Raw genomic sequence first — 26888 nt, 5'->3', positions numbered from 1 at the left:
CTGCCAATGTGTGGGCGGTATTTTCGAGGCTGGCAACAGACAAGCCTAGAAACATGTGTCTTTATTCGCGACATTTGCTATTAGGCTTCATGGTGTAAACAAAGAGGATCCGGCCTGCCAAATCAGACACCCTGGGCATGAGGGTTTTTTCATACCGAAACTGGGTGAGGGTTTCCTTGATGGGAGGATGAGGGAGAACTGAAAGAGTTAAAGATAAAGAAATTGGGGAATCCTTGATCATTTCCAGATGCACTACTTTGATGTGAAAATAGCTATGAATGTTTTGCCTTGCAATAATCTAAAACAGCAATCGTTATTCTGGGTAAATGATGAGAACGTTCTTTTACCCAGTCGTGCATAGGATGGAACTACTGTATTTTGGGGAGTATAAGACGCACCTTTTTCCTCTCAAAAAGAGGGTGAAAATCTGGGTGCATCTTATACACTGAATACAGCATTTTTGGCCTCCCAAAACCCTGTCCCCTTTGCAAAAATGGCTGTGCGTAGCCTTTAGGAGGCTTCCAGGGTGCTCCTGGGGGCTGTGGAGGGCAAAAATGAGTGGAAAATTGGCCTTTTTTGCTTGTTTTTGCCTCCCCCAGCCTGCAGGAACACTCTATAAGCCTCCTAAAGACTATGCATGCCCTCCACAGGCTTTCAGAGTGCTCCTGGGTGCTGGGGAGGGCAGAAATGAGTGAAAAATGGGCCTGAGAAAAAAACAAGCCCGTTTTCAGGAAAAAAAACAGGCCTTTTTTGCTCATTTTTGCCCCTCCCAGCCCCCAGGAGCACTCTACAAGCCTCCTAAAGGCTATGCATGCCCTTTTTTGACATAAAATGGGCCCGTTTTCACAAAAAATGGACCATTTTTGGGAGGTCTGCAGAATGCAAAAACGTTTTTTAAAATTTGCCTCTTCAAAGTCTTGGCGAGTCTGGCAGTAGACTCGGACAGTGAAGAGGTTGGGGAGGAACTTGGGCCAATCCTGGAATCTGGGGAAGGCAATGATGGGTGCTCTGCGTCAGAGGCAGAGAGGGGGTCAGGGCTGTCTGACAATTATCAGCTGATAAATGTCAGACGGCCCTGACCCCATCTCTGCCTTCAGAGTTGGAGATAAGTGGGGCAGAAGAACAGCAGGAGCCTGTTCCTGATGTGTGCATGTGCAGAGCTGCCAGGAGAAGGGACAAGTAAAGGGAGTAAAAGCACAAGTGGATGCTGAATGGCCCCTCCCATAGGGGCCCCACCCATGGGAGCAAAAGGGGAACAATGTTTGCAGGAGATAATCAGTTCGCTTATTATTGTGAAGATATTCTTATCTGAGTCCGTGCCTCACAGAGACTCCTTGCCAGGTATTTCATTTTATAGCATTGCGACTGGAAGCTCTGCCTGGCAACTATCCAAGGAATGATAAGGTCTGTTTTTGCAATTAAACCTTGAAAGGCTTATTGCCGGGACTTTTCTGGATGTGAATGCCAGGAATTCACATTAACGAAATAAATAGGGTTTTTTTCGGGACAAGGAGTCTGTTTTGTGATTCTGCTACGCCTGGGTCAGAACAGCCTCCTTCTCTTCCTCTAAGTGAAAGGGAGTGAGAAAAGCTGAAAAAAATTCCTCAGTTATATATCTAATTTAACAACACAGAACATGTCTCTCAAATATGATTGACCAAGACAGCCCAGTCCCTCTGCTAATGGGAAAGATTTTTTTTATTTCAGTATTAGCAAAGGTAAAGGTTCCCCTCGCACATATGTGCTAGTCGTTCCTGATTCTAGGGAGCGGTGCTCATCTCCGTTTCAGAGACGAAGAGCCAGCGCTGTCCGAAGACGTCTCCGTGGTCATGTGGCCAGAATGACTAAATGCCAAAGGCACACGGAACGCTGTTACCTTCCCACCAAAGGTGTTTCCTATTTTTCTACTTGCATTTTTTCCGTGCTTTCGAACTGCTAGTTTGGCAGAAGCTGGGACAAGTAACGGGAGCTCACTCCATTACGTGGCGCTAGGGATTCAAACCGCCGAATTGCTGACCTTTCTGATCGACAAGTTCAGCGTCTTAGTCACTGAGCCATCATGTCCCTTTGATTATTAGTATCCCACCTTTATTACTTTTACAAATTTTTACAATAACTTTACAAATAGTGAGGGAACATATCCATCTTTCCTCCTCTTATTTCCCCCCAAACAACAACCCTGTGATGTAGGTTACTCTCTGAGAGAAAGTAACTGGCCCAAGGTCATCCAGCTGGATTTCTTGGCTAAGGTGGGATTTGAACTTACGATTTCTTGCTTACTTGTCTGGTGCCTTAACCACTAGACCAAAGAGACTAGTGCTACAATAAAAAATATTTTCCTGAGGTACCGTATTTTTCGGAGTATAAGATACACCTTTTTCTCTCAAAAAAGAGATGAAAATTTGGGTGCGTCTTATACACTGAATGCAGCATTTTTTTTGCCTCCTGAAACCCCACCCCCTTCACCAAAATGGTCGTGCATAGCCTTTAGGAGGCTTTCAGAGTGCTCCTGTGTGCTGGGGAGGGCAGAAATGAGTGAAAAACAGGGCATTTTTTGCTCAATTTTGCCCCCCCTAGCCCCCAGGAGCATTCTACAAGCCTCCTAAAGGCTATGCATGCCCCCCCCCCTTTTTTTTTTGACAAAAACGGACCGGGTCTGCAGAGTGCAAAAACTTTTTTAAAAAATTTGCCTCTTCAAAAACTTGGTGCATCTTATACTCTGGTGTGTCTTATACTGTGAAAAATACAGTACTTTCCAGAAATGACAATAGGTAGCATGATTTTATGTTACCAGAGACACAGGTAAAAATGGATTGTATTAGTGGCTAACTGGACTGAACATGCTGTAGGAAGTGGATTATTCGGATCCTTCAAAATTAGGTTATAGCGGAAGGACATTTTAGCCCAACTGCAAAGATGTCATACAGAAAATAACTAAAAATGTGAGTCTGTTCTGATCTTGAATAGTACTGTCATCATCTCACTAGTGGGAAAAGAAACCCTTCAAAATCAAATCTAGCAGCACAACAAAATAAGTGCAGCCCACTCAGTTAGAATAAAATAATAAAAATAGGAAACAAGGTTTTCATCCTAGTTCTAAGTATTATGAAGCATTTAAGAGCCTGCAGAGAGCATCTATTTAAGATGCTTAAAAATGTTATATAAGAAGCACGCTGGATCAAATCAAAACCCTGCCAGGTTCAGCATTTGATTCCCACAATAGCTACCAGATGCTAAAGGGAAACCCTCAGTTGGATTCAGTAATTTCTCTTGCTTTTTTCCCTTAGCAACTGAGATTCAACATGAGTTCCCTCTAATGCTTCAGAAATGCAGAATCATCAGGACCAGAAATCTTGGCGGCTTGAGCCAGCAATGGGGGAAATGCGTGTGCTTCTTGTCTTTTGTTATTCCTGCTCTAAAAGGAGATATTTCTAAGGCATAAGTTCAATGCTTTCAATATTCAATTTTTGCATTGTTTTCCTTGAAGTTGTGCAATTATATTATCAGTCATGCTGTGGTGGCTGTATCGAAAAGAGGGGGGAGGATCCCAGTACTTAATTCAGAGATTAAAATATGCATCCTTGAACTGCATACATAACCAATTTAATCTAGTGGTTAAGGCACCAGGTTAGAAACTGGGAAACTGTGAATTGTAGTATCACCTTAAGCATGAAAGCTGGCTGGGTGATTTTTGGGGGGCCAGTCACTCTCTCTCTCAGTCCAATCCAGCTCACAAGTTGTTGTTGTGGGAAAAGAGAAGGAAGGGGTGGCATGTATGTTCACCTTGAGTTATTTGTAAAAATAATAAAGGTGGGATAATAATAACAACAATAATAGTAATAATAGTAATAACGACAATGACAGCGACAGCAGCGACAGCAACCGCAGCAGCAGCAGCAACAACAACAACAACAACAACAACAACAATAATATGCTGGGACTCTTGAGTAGATAAAGACAAAAATCTGATGGAACTGTAAAAACTGTGCTATTTGGAACATCATACATTATAAGAATTGATACCTAGGATGCTGGCAGCAACCCGTATCAACCATCAGTGCCAGTCAATGATATTTGTGATACAGTTTTAAATGTTCAGTTGGCTGAGTTTCATGTTTAATGAATAAAAGAGATAATAATAAATGTAGCCCACCAGACTTCATGTTGGGGCTCTTGAGTAGGTGGAGGCAAAAATCTGACTCAGCCCTCTTTTTTATTGCATTTTTTCTTTTCTTTTCTTTTTTGGGGGAAGTAGGAGTGACTACTTTAGGGTTTGGAATAGCTTTGTCCAAATGTCTGCCTTAACTCTCACCATTTTTTAAAAGTATGATGAAAAAGTATTCATCAGAAGCAGACAGGATTTGCCTAATGTATGAACTGAAAAATGAGTGTACCAGCAGATTCATCCCACTAAAAGAAATGGGATAGGCATAACTAAACGGGAGGTAAAAGAAATAACATCTGCTTCAGTGCTGGGATACAAATAATTTAACAACAGATTGTCTGCCCTAATGACCAGCTGGGTAGGCGGGGCTTCGTGGTCATGTGTCTGGGTGGGCATGGCCAACTCAACGTCACTCAGGTCGATGGGCGCTTCGCCTTAGCTGTTACAATGTAATAAGGGTTAACTGGAGAGGCAGTTTCTGTAAGCAGGGCAATAAAGATTAGGCTAGAAATAACACCAGAATGTTTCCTTCCTGCCTTCCTGACAGGATTAGCCCTGTAAAGTGGGGAAAAAACAAAATGAGATTTCTTCCAACAACCGGTTCGCCAAACTGCTTAGAAAGTTAACAACCGGTTCTCCTGAATAGGTGCAAACTGGCTGAATCCCACCACTGCTTTGTGGGATTGCTTGGACCTGCTGCCTTTCAGATATGTTGGATTACAATTCTCAGAATCCCCAGGAATGCAATTGAGAAATGCAGTCTTGATGCATCTAGAGAGCTGTTCTACTGTGTCTAGTTCACTCTTAAAAGGAGCCCTGTGCATCAAACATTGCCTGCATGTAATTGGAGGCCTTACGTACCGTAAACCCACGCAACGCAGATGACTTCAAAGATGGCAAGAAAGAGAAGGCAGGTGCCGCTGGCTGCGTAATAATCAAACAGCTGGAAGATGTACATCCCACCCTGCAAGAAAGCAAAAGAGTCAGAACCCAAAGCAACAAACATTAAAACCATTTCATTTAATGACCACTTTAAGTTATGGCAACACTGAAAAAAAAAGACATTTTCAATGCTTAGAACCACTGTAGTATCCCTATGGTCACAAAATCAAAATTGGGACTCTTGGCAATGAGGTCATATGTCAGCGTTCCAAATAGCATCCAAAATTAAATCAGAGTCCAAGGCAAGGTATTGCTCAAAGTTCCAATTTATTAAGAGAGCCACATTGGCACATCTGGGAAAACCGGAATCTGAAAGCTCCCCGGTTTTCCCCATCAAGTTGAAAGTTCAAGATCTTGCCCCCACACCCCCAAGTCCATCGCATGGTGCAATCTTTCACTGCCATGCTGGCAGTTCCACCCATCCAGTTCCGGTCAGGTGCAGAGATGTGAAGACAAAGGATGACCTTGGATTTCTAGAAAGAATTTTGTTATGGCTACATAGTATGTGACTCCTGACAATCCCCCCTCCCATTTTCCCACAATAGAAAATGCATAGCAGAACAATAGAAAGTGTGGCAGGCCAAAGATCCAAAAGAAAAGATAGCTTGCAGGCTTGACATTATATTTTTGACGTTTGCAGTGTTTCGGGGGTCATGTGATCCTTTTGCGACTCTCTGACAAATAAAGTCAAGTGGGAAGCCAGATTCACTTAACAACCTTGTTACTAGTTTAACAACGGCAGTGATTCACTTAACAACTGTGGCAAAAAAAGTTGTAAAATGGGGAAAAATCACTTTAACACTTAGCTTTCTTATTTAACGATGGAAATTATGGTCGTACATCAAGGACTACCTGTACATATTGTTTCTCATGCTGTGCTATAGAAATCAAAGAATGAGCAAAAAAATACCTCTTGCCTTAGCTTTAAAACAAAAGGCTAATGCCAAAATCTGAACCTATCAACTTCTTTGGGGGGAAATATCCTATTGCCCCAGGAATGTTTTCATAAATTTGCAGTCTTGTCACGTGTCTCACATCTACTCCTCTTCTCCCAATCAGTGAAAAACTTCAGGCATTTTATAAACGGCTTTTATCCTACATCGAGTCTTGATTTCCAAAAATCGTAGTTGGATATTACAGCTACCCTATGCTATCCATTCAGAGGCCCTGAAAATAGTACGCTGCCCTTCGAGATACTGTTTCACCTATGAACAATATATTAATGTTATAGATGAACAAGATTCAAATTCCTGCTTTCCCCCACCCAAATTAACATTTAGGAATCTGTAGCCAGATTTGAAGGACACAACTGGCAAAGCTTTGTGGTTACCATTCTGATTGACTCCATTTCTATAGTCCTGAGTTGAAATTATGAGCTTGGAGACCAGCAACAAGAAAGCATTCTTGGTAGAAGTGCAATTGGCATACTGAAGAAAACCAGCTGCCTGTTGTGGTCCGCCAGAAGCCAGCAGAGCTGGCAGCAGATTCAGACAGTGAGGAGGTTGGAAAGGAACATGGCCCAGTCCTGGAGTCTGGGGAAGGCTCTGACGAGGGCTCTGCTTACGAGGCAGAGATGGGGCTAGAGCTGTCTGACAGTTATTGGCTGCCTTCGGAATCAGACATCAGTGAGGCAGATGAACAGCTGGAGCCTGTCCCCAGTGTGCGCCTGAGCAGAGTTGCCAGACGAAGGGAACAGCTAAGGAACAAGGGTCGACTTGGGAGTAAGGCCACAGGTGGACGGTGAATGAGCCCCCCAGAGGGAATAAAAGATGAGTGAAAGGGGAGGGGTGTTTGTAGGAGACTATTAGTTCATTCCTGCATTCTTGCCAAGTATTGTGGCGTCTGAAAGATATCGGCCTGGCCACTCTCCAAGTCTGAAAAAGGTCGGTAATTGTGAACTGTGTTGAAAGACTGTGGGAGAGGAAAGACTTTGCTGAAATGGAATTCACTGTAAATTAAATAAAAGGGGTTTGCTGGGGAAGCCTAGGTCCCATGATTATAGGCATTCTGCAACTTAAACCCACTATGCTATCTTCAGTAAGTACCACTGAAGGAAGCAAAGTAACACACGATACTTGAGTAGCAATCAGAATGGAATTAACCATTCAGTCTGGTTAATTTGGGGGATTAACTGGGGAGACAAGAATGTCATATTTTTTTTAAAAAAGTCCTGTTCATGTGTTGAATAAGTTCAAATTGTACCTGTGCAATGTGATGCTTCCATACACTGTATGAATATCCATTAACAAAAAATCCTCCCCCCTACTTCTTTCTTTCTTTCTTTCTTTCTTTCTTTCTTTCTTTCTTTCTTTCTTTCTTTTTCTTTCTTTCTTTCTTTCTATCTTTCTATCTATCTATCTATCTGTCTATCTATCTATCTATCTATCTATCTATCTATCTATCTATCTATCAAATTTTGAAACAGCTCATACTCTTCATAGAGGGACAGAATGTACTTAAACTATTTCTAGAAATTTCATTTTTAGATCTTGGATGCATGTCCATTAGCAAGAGTATATCCTTCCTTCTTTCCTTTTCTTCCTTCCTTCCTTTTCTTTCTTTCTTTCTCTTTCTTTCTCTTTCTTTCCTCCCTCCCTCCTTCCTTCCTTCCTTCCTTCCTTCCTTTCTTTCTTTCATCAATCAAATTTTAAAACTGTTCATCTCCTTCATAGAGGGACAGAATGGACTTAATCTATTTTCAGAAATTTCATTTTTAGCTCTTGGAGGAAAGGTGATAACAGAAAGATCGTATATTATGTGTGACCTTCTAAACATTGGATTACAAGAGTCAGTATTTCTAAATACTGGTTATGTTGTCATGGGCTGATGACAATTACAACCTAAGAACATCTGAAGCAGCACCACTCCTAAAAGAAAGCACAACATGGGATCGTGATTTCTTGGAATAGCGGCCTGAAAATAGGAAATCATGCTGGGGGAAGGGAAGGGAAGAGAACATATATAAACATAATGCATTTTGTGACCTCATGAGGATTTGGGTAACATAATCACATGGGCTGAAGTGTTGGAAGATAGTTGCTAATATCACAGTAGTAGCACGTCGTTTGCAGTTGTCTTTTTTTCCTCCCCACTGACCTCCACTTCTCACCTCCGTGACCAGCAACAAGCCAATGAGATAGCAGATCACAGCAATGGCCAGGATCAGCAGCTCCCTACGTCCTTTCTTACGGAAGACTTCCGGGAACAAGTCAACGATGGCAGTTACCAAGCTCTCGACACAGACAAACTAGGGGAGAAAGTATGTCAGAAGGCAGTTGTCAGAAAGTTGCTGGCTCTCAATCTGTTTAGCTCCTTCCCTCTCTTTCCTTTTCTTTCTTTGCTACCTATCAGCGTCCTGTAGCAACTTTAGCACATGTGCATTTCTCAACACATCCTGCATTAGGCTTGTGATATATTGCTACACATCACAGATTTTCCCATCATGGTTGTGGACCACCAGCAGCCAGTGGAGCTGGCAGCAGATTTGGACAGTGAGGAAGTTTGGGGAGGAACATGGGCCAGTCCTGGAGTCTGGGGAAGGCTCTGACGAGGGCTCTGTGTATGAGGCAGAGATGGGGTCAGGGCCGTCTGACAGTTATCAACTGCCTTCGGAATCAGACATCAGTGAGGCAGGTGAACAGCTGGAGCCTGTTCCCAGTGTGCACATGTGGAGAGTTACCAGATGAAGGGAACAGCTAAGAAACAAGGGTCGACTTGGGAGTAAGGCCACAGGTGGACGGTGAATGACCCCTCCTAGAGGGAATAAAAGAGGAGCAAAGGGGGAGGGGTATTTGCAGGAAACAATTAGATCATTCCTGCATTCTTGCCAGGGATTGTGGTGTCTGAAAGATATCGGCATGGCCACTCTCCAAGCCTGATAAATGTCAGTAATTGTGAACTATGTTGAAAGGCTGTGAGAGAGGAAAGACTTTGCTGGAGAGGAATTCACTGTAAATTAAATAAAAGGGGGTTTATCGGGATGAGGACTCAGCTTTGTGCTGCTGGGGAAGCCTAGGGCAGAACAATCATTCACAACATATATACACCCAGGTGAGTTTTAAGAATTCTTCCTACGTGAACTGTTTGTATGAACTCTATGGTAAAAAAACCATATGTTTTTGCCTATGGAGGGCTTCTAATTCTTAGGATTTTTCTGTAAAAATCTGTTCAAATCCAGAGTCTGGATAAAGAACTCTGCTAGACAATCCAAGAGCCTCAAGAACAACATTTAGCTAAAAAAGTCAACAGAAGAAACCATCCACTGGCATTAGGCACTTGGGGGCCATGTACATCATACATCAGGGGTGTCCAAACTTGGCAACTTTAAGACTTGTGGACTTCAACTCCCAGAATTCCCCATCCAGCTGGCTGGGGAATTCTGGGAGTTGAAGTCCACAAGTCTTAAAGTTGCCAAGTTTGGACACCCCTGACATACATGAATATATGAGTAAATCCTTTGCCAAGTTCTTACTTCTTTCTTAAGAGCTACTTGAGAAAAAAAACAACAGTTCATTTCGAAGAAGAAAAGGAGAAAGAATTCATTAAAGAGAGCTTCCATCTGCATTTGTACCACAAACAATCTGTGCATCTTAGTTGCATCAGATCAAAGTTCTGCTCTCCTAATTTATATAAGCAATTAAGGCTGAACATCACTTACTCACGGGGCTTCTTTCTTTCCCAAAAAACTAAAATTGCATTTTTTTTCTGCAAGGTGTATTATATACAAAGATATTAAAATATTCTGCATTCTTCAAATTAGATGGAATTAAGAATACATTAGAGCTGGGATGTCAGACTCGATTTCATTGAGGGCCACATCAGGGTTGTGGTTGACCTTGCGGGGGGGGGCAGAGTGGGTATGGCCAGGGTGGGCATGGCCAGCTCAACATCACTCATATTGGGGTGCCTGTGGTGGCTCCAGTGCAGTGCCAGCAAAAACGGGCTCCTAAGCTCCGTTTTTGGCCACCATGGCCAGCTGCAACCCTCCCGAGCTCCGTTTTCGCTGGCAGAAGCACTGTGGGCCAATCCTTTGCTGTTTCCAAGGCAGCCCATGGGTCAAATCTAAGTACCCCATGGTACTCACGGCCCCTGGGCCTTGAGTTTGACACCCCCGCATTAGAAGGTCTAATTGTTTTAAAAAAATAAGTCATCATACTTGACTGTCCAGCCCCAAGAAGATCAACATAAGGAAGAACAAAGAGGCCCACAGTTGAGATATAGGCATCATGGTTACTGCTTTGGGGTAAGCAATAAATGCTAGGCCAGGACCTGTCAATCAAACAAAAAGAAGCAAAGCAATGTTCTATTAGCTTAAGGTGAGGCACCAGCATCCTTTCAACAGTTATCAGATCACAGTTTCTGTTAAAACTTTATCCCACTGGATATGATGATTGGAGTTGAACGGGAATTCATGCAAAGAATGCTGGTTTTCAGTTTCTGCCTTATCAAACATGCTTACTGGATTAAGATAGACAAATACACAGTTATCAGGAGCTACCTGTGTTTTCCAATCTAGTGCCTTCTGGGTATGGGAGACAAAACCAGGTAAGCATGGAGAACATCAACCAAATCAGACACATGTGAGTTTCTCTACTCATCGTGTAGAGCAGGGGTCTCCAACTTTGGCAACTTTAAGCCTGGCAGACTTCAACTCCCAGAATTCGCCAGCTAGCTGACTGGGGAATTCTGGGAATTGAAGTCCTCCAGGCTTAAGGTTGCCAAGGTTGGAGAGCCCTGTTGTAGAGAACTCATATGGATATTTTTTAAGGAAGGACTCCCCCAATTTAGCACAGGTGGCAACTCACAGAATTCAAGCCAGTATGGCCCAGAAATCAGATTGGGAAAGAGAGTCTTATATTTATGTTATGGCTTATATATATGCTGGTCTTGTTGTATTCAGGTCTTTTCCCATGTAAGATTGAGATTTTCTTGGCAACGTTTCGGCGAGGTCCCACTCACCATCTTCAGGCTGGTGTTTTCGGCTTAAAGCGTGGTCGGAGCTGCCATCTTTCTATAAATCTTATAGAAAGGGAGGGGATGGAGTGCTGGCTTTGTTTCAGTAAGTGGATTGATTGGCTATGTGGATGTATCATGATTGGTAGATTGGTGCTGATTGGTGCTGGCTGTGTGTCCATTGTTGTTTTGTGTTGTAACAGCCTGGGTGGTGGGTGGGGCTCGTTTGTTGACTAGGGCTGGTTTCCAGATGTCTGGTAGGTGGGAGGTATCATCACGTTTATTCATGTTGTGGGGGTGTTTCTCTATTTCGATAGTTTCCATAATTATTCTCTATGGAAGCTATCAAAGTAGAAAAACACCCCCACAACATGAATAAAGGTGACAATACCTCCCGCCTACCAGACATCTGGAAACCAGCCCTAGTCAACAAACGAGCCCCACCCACCACCCATTTATAGAAAGACAGCAGCTCCGACCACACTTTAAGCCGAAAACACCAGCCTGAAGATGGCGAGTGGACCTCGCCGAAATGTTGCCAAGACAATCTCAATCTTACATGGGGAAAGACCAGAATACAACAAGACCAGCATACCTACACCCGTTAAAATCTACAAAAACAAATACATATACATATACATATACATATACATGTACATGTACACACACACACACACACACACACACGTGTGTGTGTGTGTGTGTGTGTGTGTGTGTTGTATTTGTGCTGGTAAATAAATAAAGGGAGACTAGTATGGATCCATTTCAAGCTATTTAGCTCTCATCAGCTAGCCATACCCTTACTGGGATTTGAACCTGGGATTTATTTATTTATTTATCAACAAGTACAAGGAAACAAGTATGAAAACACATGAAAACAATGGCACAAATAAATGAATATAAATAAGCAAAACATAGCCATAAACACATAAAAAAGTAGATATAAATGGGACAGAAAGACAGGGATGGCTGGTGGTTTATGCATGCCTCCTTAGAGACCCCTTAAGAAACACATAAGGTCCACGGGAGACAGCTTAAGGTAAAAATATTGGGGTTAGAGGAATTAACAACAGGATCAGGTAAGTTGTTCCACACATTTACTACTCTATTGCTGAAATCGTTTTTCCTGCAATCAAGTTTAGAACGGATTACATTTAGTTTGTATCTATTGATAGCCCTTGTGTTATTGCAGTTGAAGTAAAAGTAGTCATTAACAGGTAGGACGTTATGGCAGATTATCTTGTGCACTAAGCTCAGGTCAGAATGTAGACCATAACTTATATTTAGCTGTCTCCACCTTGCAGCCATCGACTCCTTACCTGATTCAGCTACTTTTGAAATGGGGACACCTTGTTCCTGCGCCATGAAGCCCAAGACGGAGAAGATGGCAAAGCCCGCCACAAAGCTTGTGGCACTGTTCAGGAAACAGAGCATGAAGGTATCTCTGTGGAAAATTCCAGAGAGAGAGAGAAATTGTTGTCATTGGTAAAGATATTGTCAGAGTATGCAAGCTGTTCCAAGTAAAGCTGCCTTTCGCAATTGACTGATGGCGTATTTGTCAATGCTGGTCATGTTCAAGAGTTGCTCCAGTTGTTTTGCAATTACTCCCAAAGCCTCAGTGGTGGGATTCAATTGTTTTTACTACTGGTTCTGTGGGCGTGGCTTGGTGGGCATGGCATGACTTGGTGGGTGTGGCTTGATAGGCGTGTCAGGGGAAGGATACTGTAAAATCTCCATTCCCTGGAATTGGTCAGAATCTGCTGAATACCACCTCTGCAAAGCACTTAGGACTATTGGTACTACCTTTGCTTTCTTTTGTCACTGTTGTTTTATTTCTATTTCCATGTTTATTTGTTCACTCTTAATTATTGTTAATATTTTTTGCTTTACTCTCCTTTAACTATTGTTTTTGGTAAGTATTATTTGGGGGTTGTTATACCATTATTTGAACAAAAAAAGTCTACATGTTAAATAGCTTGCTGGCCTTCACTGTAAAGTATTGTAACAACGAAGACACCAATTTAATCCACAGTATCTCCACATAAAAACTTTGAGTCTGGGGAATTGCTTCCAATTAGATTAAAGTAGATATTTGCAGCTAAATGTAAAAAATATGATTCAATATAAGGAAGTTTCGTGTGTGAGTATTTGTATGTAAGCATATGAGAGGCTGGAGAAGTCCAGAGACAGACAGATACATAAGGGTACTTAAAGTATATTTTCTTAGAAATATTGATCATTGAAGTAGAAGAAATCCATGCAAAGAACGCAAACATAAAATCATGTCTTGTTAGAATATCTTTGCAGAACATATAAAATATATTAAAGGATATTATACACATAGATTAGAGATAAAAATCGACATGTCTCTCTCTTTGTGTATGTTTGTGTGTTTTTGTGTGTGCATGTTTGTGTGCCTATATCTATATTTACAGAAATGAGCAAATGTTTGTTTTATGAAGCAGGCAGCAGGATAGAAGATGAACTGTGATGATTTGAACCTTTCTGGAAGATCCTGCATTATAGAAGAATTGTCAGATCACAGGGAAATATATATTAAAGAATCCAGTGGGTTACAAACACAGGTGGTCAACATACAGTGACTAATACTACAACACTCTAAAAGTCTGCAGAAATTGAAAGTGGTGTTTTACTTCTACCTGTAACAATTGTTGTTATATTTGTTGTAGCTGCCAAGAGCTGTCAAGCATCCTTGGCAAATGGCATATGAAAAGAAGATCTGAGTGCCTGCATCCATCCATACCTGAAACAAGAAAAGGACAATAGTTCTATGGTCAGGAGGTAGATCATCAAGAACAACATGTTAACAGGCAATGCCATCCCTAGGAAAAAATAGTTAGAGAAGAAGTTGAAGTGGTAACAGATGCTCTTGGTTGAAAAATTCACAAATATGGTAGCTGGATCCAGAAACTGAGAAGAATTTCCTACATAGGAGAAAGATTAGGGCAGATCTATTTAGATATTAAAGTAGAGATGCATCATGCTGGGGAAAAAACACTCATATTGCTGAATTCATGTCCTTTTCTATTAGTAACATATGGCTGTGAAAGTGGAACCATAAGAAAGACTTAATGAAGGGAAATGGATGCCTTTGAATCCTGATGCTGGAAAATCTGTTGAGAATACTTTGGACTGTCTTTGAAGAGGAACAAATAATTCAATATTAGATGAAATAAAACCAGACTGCTCACTAGAAGCATTAATAATGAAGCTAAAGCTTTAAAATTGTGCATACATAATGCAAAGGCAAGAGTAACTACTGCAGTGAAGATCCCAAGACTTAGAAAAATTAAAGTCAATGGAAAAAGAAGTCAACAGAAGAAAAGGGGGCTGCTACTATCACTGATGACACAAGTAGGAACTTACAAGAACTCAAAGAAGCAGTTACATTGGACCATGAAGAGTTGGAAGTGATGGAGCAACTGATCAAATCAAAGAGTGGAGCACTAAAAAATTCACAAATGATACATGTATAAATCAAAATCTAAAACCTTTTATATCAATGTGAAAATAACTTACTTTGGAAGTCTCCCCCAAAGATTCTGAATAAATTTATCCTACTCAGATCCTTTTGTGTTTAATAAAATAGTTTTTTTTATCTTTTATGCTCCTTATAGTAGTACAAAGTCAAAGGATGGGGCACAAGACAACACAAAAGCAACAACCTTTTCCAAACTAGTAGGCTGAAAAGCTGCAGGACTCCCATAATTGAAGTAGTCATTGTCTACCTTGTCCAGAAAATATGGGAACTGAAGTCCAACCCAGGTCATGTGGAAAATATTGAGTTGCACAAGAAATAAACAATTGCATTCTCATGAACACACATATTCTTGAAATACCCGATAGAGACTCTAAATCAGCGACGGCAAACCTTTTTTGGCTCGCGTGCCATAAGTGGAGAGAGCGCAGGGGGGCGTGTTCATGCCGCACCCATAATGCAATGAGTGACCCCCCAGTGCGCATGCACACACTACAGGTGCTCCCCCCCATTTTTTGCATGCTTTTTTTGCTCTCCCCAGGCTCCAGAGGCTTTATAGGAGCCTGGGGAGGGCAAAAACAGCCTCCCCCGCCCCCCCCAGAGGCCCTCCGGAGGCTTCAGGAACCTTCAGGAGGCTTCCCTGAAGCCTTCGGAATGCTCAAAATGACCCTCCGAGCAAACCAGAAATCCGTTCCCGAACTTCTAGTTTGCCCATAGGGCCATTTTTTTGCACTCCGGAGGCTTCAGGGAAGCTCATGAAGCCTCTGGAGGGCCTCGGGTGTGTGCATGGGGGGGGAGGCTCTTTTCTCCCACTCCAGGCTCCTATAAAGCCTCTGGAGCCTGGGGAGGGCGAAAAATGGCTTTAAAAAAGGGTGAACTCAGGGCAGCCCCTCACGTGCCCTGACAAATGGCTCCGAGTGTCATCTGTGGCACACGTGCCATAGGTTCGCCATCCCGGCTCTAAATAGTCTGAAACTCGACTATCCGAAAGGCTGCTTCTCTAATGTAAACTTTCCTGTATACTCAATCAATATTAAATTTTCTATGTCAGTCCAGTGTCAGACGTCCAGCAAGGGAATGTGTGAGATGGTCAAATACCCAACAATAACAAAAATAAAACCAGCAAAGATAGCACTTTTTTATTGCTTTAATATATATAAATATTAATTGGTATTAATATTATAAATATTCATTTTGTAAACTGCCTTATGATATCTCTGAGAATTAAATATAAATTTAACTAATAATAATAATAATAATAATAATAATAATAATAATAATAATAACAACAACAACAACAACAACAACAACAACTGGCAGACTGGTGCCCTACCAAAATAAAATCTGCGCATTAACAAAATTTCTATCTGTTGATTGCAAAAGGCTACACTGCTTGGATCTGCACATATACCATGTTCCCCTGAAAATAAGACAGGGCATTATTTTCTTTTGATCCCCGAAATAAGAGCTTGGCATTATTTGGGGGGAGGTCTTATTATTTTTGAGTTGCAGGAGGCGGCAAGCGTGGACACCTCATAGCTGCTGCTGTGTTGCAATATTTTGGGGGAGGGCTTATTTTAGTGCATCGCTCAAAAGCACGATTGGGCTTATTATCTGGGGAGGATAATAAGGGAAACAAAAAATACATCAAAACATCCTAGATTCTTGGGAAGAACTCGATGCATATGAAGGCCAATATCGGCTAAAGAACTGGCAGCAATGATTTCACACTGTTGTGTATATAATAATAACAACCAACCATTTATATATTTGAGGACTACTTCATTTGAATGTGTGTATTGGTTTTGGTTGGTTGGTTGAGGGTTTGTTTGTTTTTTACTTTTAGCTTGATCTAGATTTAGAAGTATTCTATTGTTGTTTTATTTGCTTCAATATTCATTTATTTAATAAATTTATACGCTGCCCATCTCGCCAATAGGTTAACTCTAGGGAGATGGGAGGCATCTTTTGCTTGTGGTTAATTATCTTTTGGAGAGACTCAACTCCAAACTCATTATCTGACTCAAAAAGAAAGTAAAAGTTTTCTTAATAATAAGGGGTCAAAAACACGATCAGCTGATACACAGCACAGATGAATAATGATAAGCACAGTAGTCCAACATGTACATACATCTGGGTTGGAGAGTTGGAAAATACAACACTTGGGAACCCTGTTCAGGCTAGCTAGGTTTGCTATAAATTGGGATTCAGCCATACCTCCTGGACCACAAGTTCTCTTCCTCTAGTATTAAGCCCTGTTCAGAGATTCCTACTTCCACCCCTCACTCCTTATCCTAGCACAATGTCTCTGAAGGATTCTCCAGGCCAGCTCTCTTCTTTTATATGGGCTGTTAGGTTGGGAAAATACAGTGGTGGCTTTGAAATAACTTTTCTGTGATGATGTGGCTAGTAACCTCATTTATTTGCTTGGATTTTTTCATTAGACTTCCACGGTACACTGTGACTGTTGGATGGTTTCGAAGATTACAAAACATATTGAAGAATTGCTAAAGCTCAGAAACAGGAGGCTTACACACAGGAATGGGCAAAATGGATTGATTATATACAGAATAAATACCAGACTAGGAGTTATTATCTAGCCTTTAGGTAAGAATGTTTAGACCGATAGATGATCAGAGTAAATAGTATATGGGATGTTTGGAATTGTTAGAGTGGTATATAGCGGAAGTCAGGGGGGTGGGTTTGTGTGGGAGGTGGGGGAGGGTTAGGGTGGAGGGTGGGGCAATATATATGTATGAATAAATTAGAGGATGGGACTAATGAAACATTGTTAGGCTAGGAGAAATTTATATTAAGAGTTATAGATGTTAAATTAGCTTAGAAAATGATCAATGTGTTATTATTAATTTAAGAGAAATTTATATAGTGTTTGTTGGGAGGAGAGGGGTTATGAGTAATCTATTTTAAGATGGGGGGAGGGGAGGGGTAAAGTGTTTGGTATAATATTTGAATGTGAATTTTTGCGGGGGGGTTGGGGGGGTATAGCATTTGTATGAGATTTATATTGTGTGGAGGGGGGGTGAAAAGGGGGAAAATTTGTTTGTACAAAACTCTTTTAATAAAAAAAAAAAAAGAATTGCTAGAGCCCAGGTTGAATGTTTCCAAGTTATCCAGAGTGCTACCATGGGAGAGTTCTTAATGTATGTGTTGCAATTTTCCCCGACGTCCACAATTTCCCGATGCATCAGACCATGACACTCATCATCCCCAGCTACCAGCACAATGATGGCTGGGGACAACATGTGTTTAAGCCAATGCACCTGGAGAAGACCCAAAAGGGAAAGTGATAGATGGTATTTTATGCTTTCATGTGCATTTTGTTTGACTGGATTTATTAGGTCACGCTTAAGATGTTATATTACTGACAATCCCGCAGGTAAGCAGTTAAGAGTAAGCATGTCAAATAAATCTTTCAAAGATTTCTTTTCAAGCAAATGGTGCAATCATCCAGGAAAGAATTTGTTGAAACAGGAATGAGCATGCAATCATCCACAGGGTCCATTAGAATTCTCTTGAAAGATTCTTCTGCTTAAACATCGACTATTAAAAATGAATACTTGGAAAAATTGTATGCAAAACCTGTGCATCTTAGAGAAAGATGTACATAGGATAGGCACAAAATAGAAAACTGGCAGGCAAACCTCAATACAAATTATCCTGTGTGAATGTTTGCATAAATTTGTAGATGATGCAAAACTTTGAGAGAAAGGAGTAACACCAGGGGTAAAATGTTACCAGTTTGGACTGGTTTGCCCAAACTGGTAGTAAAAAACGCTACCGGTTTACAATACAATAGCAGAGTTGGAAGGGACCTTGGAGGTCTTCTAGTTCAACCCCCTGCCTGGGCAGGAAACCCTATACCAGTAATGGCGAATCTATGGCACGTGTTCCACAGGAAGCACACGGAGCCATTTGTCAGGGCACGTGAGGCGCTGCCCTGTCAGCTGGCCAGCGCACATGTGCGCGCTGGCCAGCTGAGTTCACCCTTTTTTAAAGCCATTTTTTGCCCTCCCCAGGCTTCAGAGGCTTTATAGGAGCCTGGGGAGGGCGAAAAGAGCCCCCCACCCCCCCTGGAGGCCCTCCGGAGGCTTCATGAGCTTCCCTGAAGCCTCTGGAGCGCAAAAAAACCGGCCCTACGGGCAAACCGGAAGTTCAGGAACGCACTTCCGGTTTGCTAGGAGGGTCGTTTTGAGCACTCCAAAGGCTTCAGGGAAGCCTCTTGACGGTCCCTGAAGCCTTAGGAGCGCTTAAAACGACCCTCCATTTGCTCGGAGAACCACATCTGCCAAATCCATTTGAAATGTGCATGATCTGCCAATTGAAGTGTAATAGAAGTTACAACTCACCTGAGGATCAGCCAATCTGGAAATGTCTGGGCTTAAGTAGAATATAATTCCATCTAAGGCCCCAGGGAGAGTGACTCCTCGAATTAGCAGCACAATCAACATTAGGTAAGGGAAAGTGGCAGTGAAGTAGACTACCTGGGAATAAAACAAAGATCATTAAAAGTAGTGACTAGCCAAGACCCTTGGTCTTCAGAGCTATTAACCGACACCAACAGAGGACCAGGGCAGGCAACCTCTGGCCACAAATCTACATGAAGACTATCAACCCATCGCTACAGTTCAAGTGGCTTGACCACAACTTCAGAAAAATCAAAGCAAACCAAAACAAAATCCCAACCACTCACTCCATCACCCACACAACTGCTGGTTGGATGCAAAAAAATTGTAGGGAAAGCCCTAAACTACGCATCACCCTTAGCAGGTTAATACTAAAAGGCAGATATTATTCACCAGATATTTAATATCTTCACTGTCAATTCGGAAGCTGGTTGGTCTATCTGTTGTGGACTCCTTTGGAGTCTCCTTAATTTTGGTCCCTTTTCTCACAGTGTTGCTTTACTTTTATTACTAGAGGTTGTAGGACCGTGATGGCGAATCTATGGCACGTGTGACAGAGGTAGCACGCAGAGCCCTCTCTGTGGGCACACGCACTGTGACCAGCTGCTCTTCTTGTTTCTGACGCGCCGGCCAGCTGGTCTTCGCAGGTGCCGGAGTGCCAGAAAACAAGCCAAAAGATGGTCAAAAATGGCCTGACAATGGCCCGAAAAACAGCCTGAAAAATGCCTGAAAAATGCCCTGAAAATGGCCAAAAATGCCCTGAAAATGGCCTGAAAAACTGTCTGAAAAACAGCCTGAAAAATGCCCTGAAAATGGCCTAAAATGGCTTGAAAATGGCCTGAAAATGCCCCCCAAAACAGCCTGAAAACAGCCTGAAAAATGCCCTGAAAATGACCCAAAATGGTGCAAAAACGGTCCATAAGCAGGCCATTTTTCAGGCTGTTTTTGAGCTTTTTCAGACCAAAAATGGCCTGAAAAACAGCTAAAAACAGGCATGTGCACGCCAGCCAGCTGGTCTTCAGGTTTCCAGTGCTCTGGCGCATGCACATGCATGCGTGTTCCGGTCTGAGCACTTGGAGCCAAAAAGGTTCCCCCTCACTGGTGTAGAACATTTGCATTCTTGGCTATCACAGCAATGTCATCAGCATAGAGTAGGTCAGATTACTGATGCTTCTTCCCCCAATTTTAAAACCATGTTCATCTTTTTCCAAGTCCACTTCCCCCTTCATAAATATTCAGAATATAGGTTGAATCATTAAGGGGAGAATGTGCAGCCTTGTCTCACACCTTCAGTAACCTTGTGTCTTCCTGACTTGTATATGTAGGTTTTCCATGAGGACAATGTGATGTCCTGATTTTTTTTTAAAGCACATTCTACAACTGAATGCGATCCACATAATCAATGCTCTTTTCATAATCAATGAAGCACATAATGACTTTTTTTATTTTTATTTTTTGGCTTTCCCAATTATCCAGTCGCATTGGAAATAACATGCCACATTATCCCGTCTTTTCTAAAGCCACTTTGAACATCTGTCATGTCTTTTACCATGCAAGGCTTGAATCTGTTTTGGATTAGCCTATTATTTTCTAGTACGTGAAATTAAGAATATTGTTAACGCTCTGTTAAGTCTCCCTTTTTGGATATTGGAATGCAGATTGACCTCTTTCAATCTGTGAGCCAATCTGTTATCTTCAGAATTTGTTGGCGTAGCTTTTTGGAACGTCCATTATTCCTTCTTCTATTGCTTGCCATGTTTCAATGAACACAATGGGACAACTGGCTGAGGCCAACTCATCACGGCCAACTCCCCACTGTCAACCTGCTACAGGGCAACTCACCACGGCCAATTCATTGCGGGACAACTTCCCGCAAGACAATCTAACAATTCAATTTAATTATTTAAAATAAATAAAACATTATTTTAATGTTTGCCGTCCACATTTCCTTGTGTGCCTCCTTTTGCATCCTTTCTTTAATGACACTAGCCCACCCTTTCTTTGATATTAGTGCAACTCTTTCTCGCAGCAAGTTATCCCGTGGGGAGTTGGCCACAGATAGTTGCCCCGTGGCAAGTTGGCTGCAGCTTGTATGAGCAGCCGGGTGTCCTAGAGATGAAGAAACTTGCTTCCCACTCAGAAGGTTCAGAGTTCAATCCTAGGCAGTGGCGAATGTTTCTCTATGAGGGCGCAAAGAAAAAAAATTATCTGCTGTGAACTCTGCGTAGGCGTCAGGAAGAGCTTGCGGTCCGTAAACTCTCAGCTCCATTCAGTCGCCCCAATGCCACCTTTAATCCACCAAGGGATTAAAGAGCCGTTAAAAGAAAAAAAAATTAAAAATTGTCAAGCAATGTGCTTCATCAGCCCTCTCCTCTCCACCCAATTTGAGTCTGGTCCCTGCTCGCAGGGGATTTGCAGATTTGAGTAAGAAGAAGGAAGGAATAAAGGAAATTTACATCAGAATCTAAGTGCATATGGCACATTTCAAATAAGAAATAAGCAAATGAATGAATGAATGAATGTTGCCATGTGAAAGTCTCTCTATGCCAGGGGTGTCCAAACTTGGGAACTTTAAGACTTGTGGACTTCAACTCCCAGAATTCCCCAGGCTGGGGAATTCTGGGAGTTGAAGTCCACAAGTCTTAAAGTTCCCAAGTTTGGACAGCCCTGCTCTATGCCCTTCCAAAAGAAATAGCACAACCTATTTTACATTATGGTAGTGCAGCAGCTTGTGTTTCCCGGCCTACAACAAGAGCATGATGGAACTGACAGAATGGTAAAATGTTCAATGTTGTAATAGCAGTACATGATGCAAGTACATTTTGAAATCCATATGCTTGATATCTGTGTTTTCCTGGAATCAATAAATGCATGTTCTTTTCCCTGAAGAGTATTCATTTGCATTTTCTTAATTCAGTGTAACTTTAATGCAATGCTAATTTAATCAAACCGATGCTTCCTATTACCATTGGATCCTATAATGTAAGTAGCCAAAGTGGGAATATATTTATATTCCACGCTATGCGTTTTGGCTTTCAATTAAGGAACATCAGTTAAGACCTTGAATTTTCCTTTATCTGATTGATATTTCTCATTTCTATCCTGGCAAATACCAACGTGTCTTAACAAAAAATGTTACATGAAATCGAAAATTAAAAAGTTAAATACACAGATTAATATGAATAAAAATGTAATAATTAAAAGTTGGGAAAGAGCTGTTTCTTTTTTAAGTTGGGAAAGAGGAGACTTCCAATGCAACTTCCAAGAAACGTGCATCATAATCTGAGGGGCAAATGCAAGAGAAGACTACTGTATGTCCTGCTTGCCTAAATGATGGGCCTCTAGCAATGATGGGAGTATTGTCATTTAATAATCAGACACTATCCTAACTGCAAATGTGCTCCTAACCATTCATAGCTTTAAAAATTAATACCAACAACTTTAATTCTGCCTAGTAGGAATTGGCAACCAATGCCACTTAGGGATTGGTTAGCAGTGTAGCTGTGGATTTTACAGCAACTGCAACTTCCACATACTTTTCAAGGAGAGACCCATTTGATCTATTTCGGGGGTGGGCTGCTACTGGTTTGCCCGGGTTTGGGAGAACCTATAGCTAACGTTATGGCAAGTTTGGAGAACATCCAAATCCCACTCCTGGCTGTCCTCTCCCCTCCCACCCTGCCCCTCTCCTCCCAGGAGTCTCCATATGGCCTGTTTTGGATGTGAGGTAAATGCAGGGCCCGCACGGAGGCTCGGGGAGGGTGGAAAACGGGCCTCCCAGCCTCCCGGAAGTTCCTCCAGATCCCGGGGGAGGAAGTTTTTGCCCTCTCAGAAGCTCGAGGAAAACTCCAGAGCTTGGGGAAGGCAAAAATGGCCCCCACCCCGCCACCCTGGTGCAGGATGTCGTCTAGGCCACACCCACCATGGCCACACCCGCCATGGCCACGCCCACCCAACAACCGGGCAGGGAACCTGTTGCAGAAATTTTTGAAGCACACCCCTGATCGATTTGCAGTCGTCAGGTTGGCATACAATCAATCCATAGAACACCAGAGGTTAACAGTCTAAAGATTAAACAATAGTTTCCCAACGTTACTAAAAAGGAGCCCAACAGGAAAGAAAGGAATTATTGTTAACAATGTTCCTCAAAACCTGTCTCACAAATGGACTAGACCAATGACGGCTATCCTTTTCGGCATCGAAAAGGGAGCACGCAAACCCAGAAGAGGAGCTGCCTGGGGTTATGCGCATGCCCAAAAATGAACTTCTGGTTTCTGGCATGCGCATGTGTGCCGGCCAGCTAGTCTTCCAGTTGCTGGCGCACATGCACATGTGACGATCAGCTAGCCAATGCGCATGCTCATGCCGGAAAACAGAAGACCAGCTCTTCCAGTTTCCGTCGCTGCCACACGCAGCTGATCACCGGACACACATGCGCACCAGAAACCCGGAAGAGGAACGGGCAATGCCGTGCATGCCAGGTGACATGGCTCCGTGTGCCACTTCGGGCATGTGTGCCATAGGTTTGCCATCACAGGACTAGATGTATCATCAACAATAGTAAGTTTCTAATATTAGCCACTTTAATGGTTCTGGGAAATCCAGAAGCTGGAGGACTCTTCTGCCTTTGATTTCCAACAACTAGTAAAATCTAGAATAAGATGGTTCTACAGGAATTTTACAAACCTACTGATACCTCAAATGCTGGTATATCTGCCCTCCACGAATTTTTCTATGTAGTAATAACCATTGTCACCTCCTATTGAAAAAATTCTCACAAATGAATGCACTAATCTTGAAGTTAATGTAGGTCTAAGCTACAGTTTTTGATCGGGTAATGTGAGCCAACTATGGACTAGGTCAATTTTTCCAGCCTGGAGTCTTTCCGATATGTGGGATTACAATTCTTATCACTGTATACAACACTATTGGCTGCGATGGGATTTGTAACCTGAAACATCTGAAGATACAAAATTGAGGAAGGTTGATTGTGAGGACATTTTTTTTGCAAAGTTATTGCTATAAGAATTATGGATGGGGCTCTAATTTGCCCTTTTTCTCAGGTCTTAAACACCGACTAAAATGGATCAAATTATTTCTAATATTCCCACTCCCCATAAGGCATGCATATATTCCATGCATACTTTTATCCTACTACTCTCCGATGCAAGGAGAGTGACAGGACAGAGCAAATCTAGTCCTGTGATGGCAAACCTATGGCACACATGCCCGAAGTGGCACACGGAGCCATGTCACCTGGCATGCACGGCATTGCCCGTTCCTCTTCCGGGTTTCTGGTGCGCATGTGTGTCCGGTGATCAGCTGCGTGTGGCAGCGACGGAAACTGGAAGAGCTGGTCTTCTGTTTTCCGGCATGAGCATGCGCATTGGCTAGCTGATCGTCACATGTGCATGTGCGCCAGCAACTGGAAGACTAGCTGGCCGGCACACATGCGCATGCCAGAAACCAGAAGTTCATTTTTGGGCATGCGCATAACCCCAGGCAGCTCCTCTTCTGGGTTTGCGTGCTCCCTTTTCGATGCCGAAAAGGATAGCCGTCATTGGTCTAGTCCATTTGTGAGACAGGTTTTGAGGAACATTGTTAACAATAATTCCTTTCTTTCCTGTTGGGCTCCTTTTTAGTAACGTTGGGAAACTATTGTTTAATCTTTAGACTGTTAACCTCTGGTGTTCTATGGACCAGCAGAGATTAATAGTCTAGGCTGTAGGAGGTCACCTGGCATATTACATCATTCCATTCAATTTCAGTGAAGCATTCATACATTTGAACGTTGCCTAACCTGAAACATCTGAAGATACAAAATTGAGGAAGGTTGATTGTGAGGACATTTTTTTTGCAAAGTTATTGCTATAAGAATTATGGATGGGGCTCTAATTTGCCCTTTTTCTCAGGTCTTAAACACCGACTAAAATGGATCAAATTATTTCTAATATTCCCACTCCCCATAAGGCATGCATATATTCCATGCATACTTTTATCCTACTACTCTCCGATGCAAGGAGAGTGACAGGACAGAGCAAATCAATTTACGCATTAACCAAGCATAGGGTAACTCCTACTTTGCCAGTGGACTTGACTCCTTTCCAGATGCAGAAATAGCAGATAATCCAGGCCAGCAAGAGGCAGAGAGCCAACTCCCAGCGCACAGTGCCCAGATTGTGAAGACCGTCTGTTATTTTCAGCGTTCGCCTCCTGAGGGGACAGATGAAAAGATGGAGGAGGTGAGGCATCTTTCTGCCAGCAACTATTAACCCTTCATACCTGCTTCCTTGACAGCTTTTCCTCACTAAAGGTATTTTGTTGAACTTGGCCATTGCAGGATAGACACTACAGTATCTGTCAGCCCAGAGGTGTCAAACTCAATTTTATTGAGGGCCGCATCGGGGTTGTGTTTGACCTCGGGGAGGGGGGAGGTCGACGTCACTCATGTCGGGGGCACCTATAGTGGCCTGAGTGCTCTGCCAGCCAAAATGGGCTGCCATACTTTCTATTATTCTACTATGCATTTTCTATTATGAGGAAATGGGAGCGGGGGATTGTACAGTTAGATGCGATGGAGCCATAACAAAATTCTTTCTAGAAAGCCAAGGTCATCCTTTGTCTTCGCACCTCTGCACCTGACCGGAACTGGATGGGTGGAACTGCCAGCGTGGCAGAGGAAGATTGGACCATGTGATGGACTTGTGGGTGTGGGGGCAAGATCTTGAAGTTTCAACTAGGTGGGGAAAACCAGGAAGCTTTCAGATTCAGGTTTTCCCAGATGTGCCAACATGGCTCTCTTAATAAATTGGAACTTTGAGCAATACTTTGTCTTGGACTCAGATTTACTTTTGGATGCTATTTGGAATCCATGGGCCAGCTCCAGCTCTCGGGCTTTGAATTTGACACCACTGTGTTAGCCCTTATTGTAAGCTATAGTAACAGAATCTTGCAAGTTTGAAAGCTCTTTTGCCTCTTTTACTCTCCAGAAAAGGGTCCCTTCTGAGATGTTCCCATGCCAACTTTCCTTGTGTGGACTGAGATACGTTATGCATGATTATTGTCACGGCTGTGGCTCTTCCTCCTGTCTCCCAGCGTCATTCTCGCAGACTGTTACTCTGTTTTACCAGAATAATGATAGTTCTGATAGTCCTTGCTATCCAGGCTAAAGGCTACAAATCAGTGGTGGTATTCAGCCAGTTTGGACCGGTTCAGGCGAACTGGTAGTGGCGACTTGCGGGTGGGGTTACCTGCCTCCCCGCCCCCGCCCTGGCACAATGCTGTCCTATTTAGCCATTTTTTCTAAACTGCATGCATGCAAGCAGTCTGTGTGAGCAAAGTGCATGCGCGCAGTGTCACTTGCATGCGCAGAAGGTGCATGCACTCACAGTTTTGATGCACAGCAAACCAGTGGTAAAATTATGTGAAACCCACCTCTGCTACAAAATATATGGTCTTTATTGGTAAGTGTTGAGGGAGAGAGGAAATGTGTTGACGATACTGATAAGCTTATGGGTAGACAATGGCATGTATTTCCCACTTGCCTTCATAAAATTTAGGCATTTTCCCCAGAAATTAATCAATGACTTAATTAGGTTTGATCAGGTATGATCAGGTTTGATCACATGTCCGTTCCTCCTCAAAGAGACAGTAGGGATGGGAAAAAGCAGCATATTTATACAGTATAGTTTGGCACTATGACTCAACAGGAAAAACTGTTCCATCTCTGCAATATAGATATTTTTTGCAATAAAAACTGCAGGATTCCCAAATCCTATGAAGTATTTCATTTAGAGCCCACCAGTGGTGGGTTTGTACTGGTTTTACCACCAGTTTGCTCGCGCTCTCGCTCTTTCACACACACACACACACAACGTTTCTGTGCATGCGCAGAAGCGTCCGGATG

General features: G+C 42.5%; 1 protein-coding gene across 1 annotated transcript in view; it reads right to left on the bottom strand.

Annotated features, from left to right (window-relative positions):
• The window catches only part of LOC309394248 (sodium- and chloride-dependent GABA transporter 2-like), a gene marked incomplete at its 5' end in the record, with an annotated part of 216712 nt that overhangs the window by 24220 nt on the left and 165604 nt on the right, over positions 1–26888 (bottom strand). Inside the window, 7 exons of the mRNA XM_081957155.1 lie at positions 5027–5129; positions 8217–8354; positions 10263–10375; positions 12379–12503; positions 13720–13823; positions 18926–19060; positions 25063–25195. Of these exons, the coding sequence (XP_081813281.1) occupies positions 5027–5129; positions 8217–8354; positions 10263–10375; positions 12379–12503; positions 13720–13823; positions 18926–19060; positions 25063–25195 (851 nt within the window). The remainder of the gene's footprint in view (positions 1–5026; positions 5130–8216; positions 8355–10262; positions 10376–12378; positions 12504–13719; positions 13824–18925; positions 19061–25062; positions 25196–26888) is intronic.

The sequence above is a fragment of the Natrix helvetica genome (genome assembly GCF_964273705.1).
Source record: "Natrix helvetica genome assembly, chromosome: 6".
In the NCBI taxonomy this organism is placed as follows: Eukaryota; Metazoa; Chordata; class Lepidosauria; order Squamata; family Natricidae; genus Natrix; species Natrix helvetica.
Note: the sequence above shows the minus strand (reverse complement) of the source record. Positions and strands in the feature narration are given on the sequence as shown.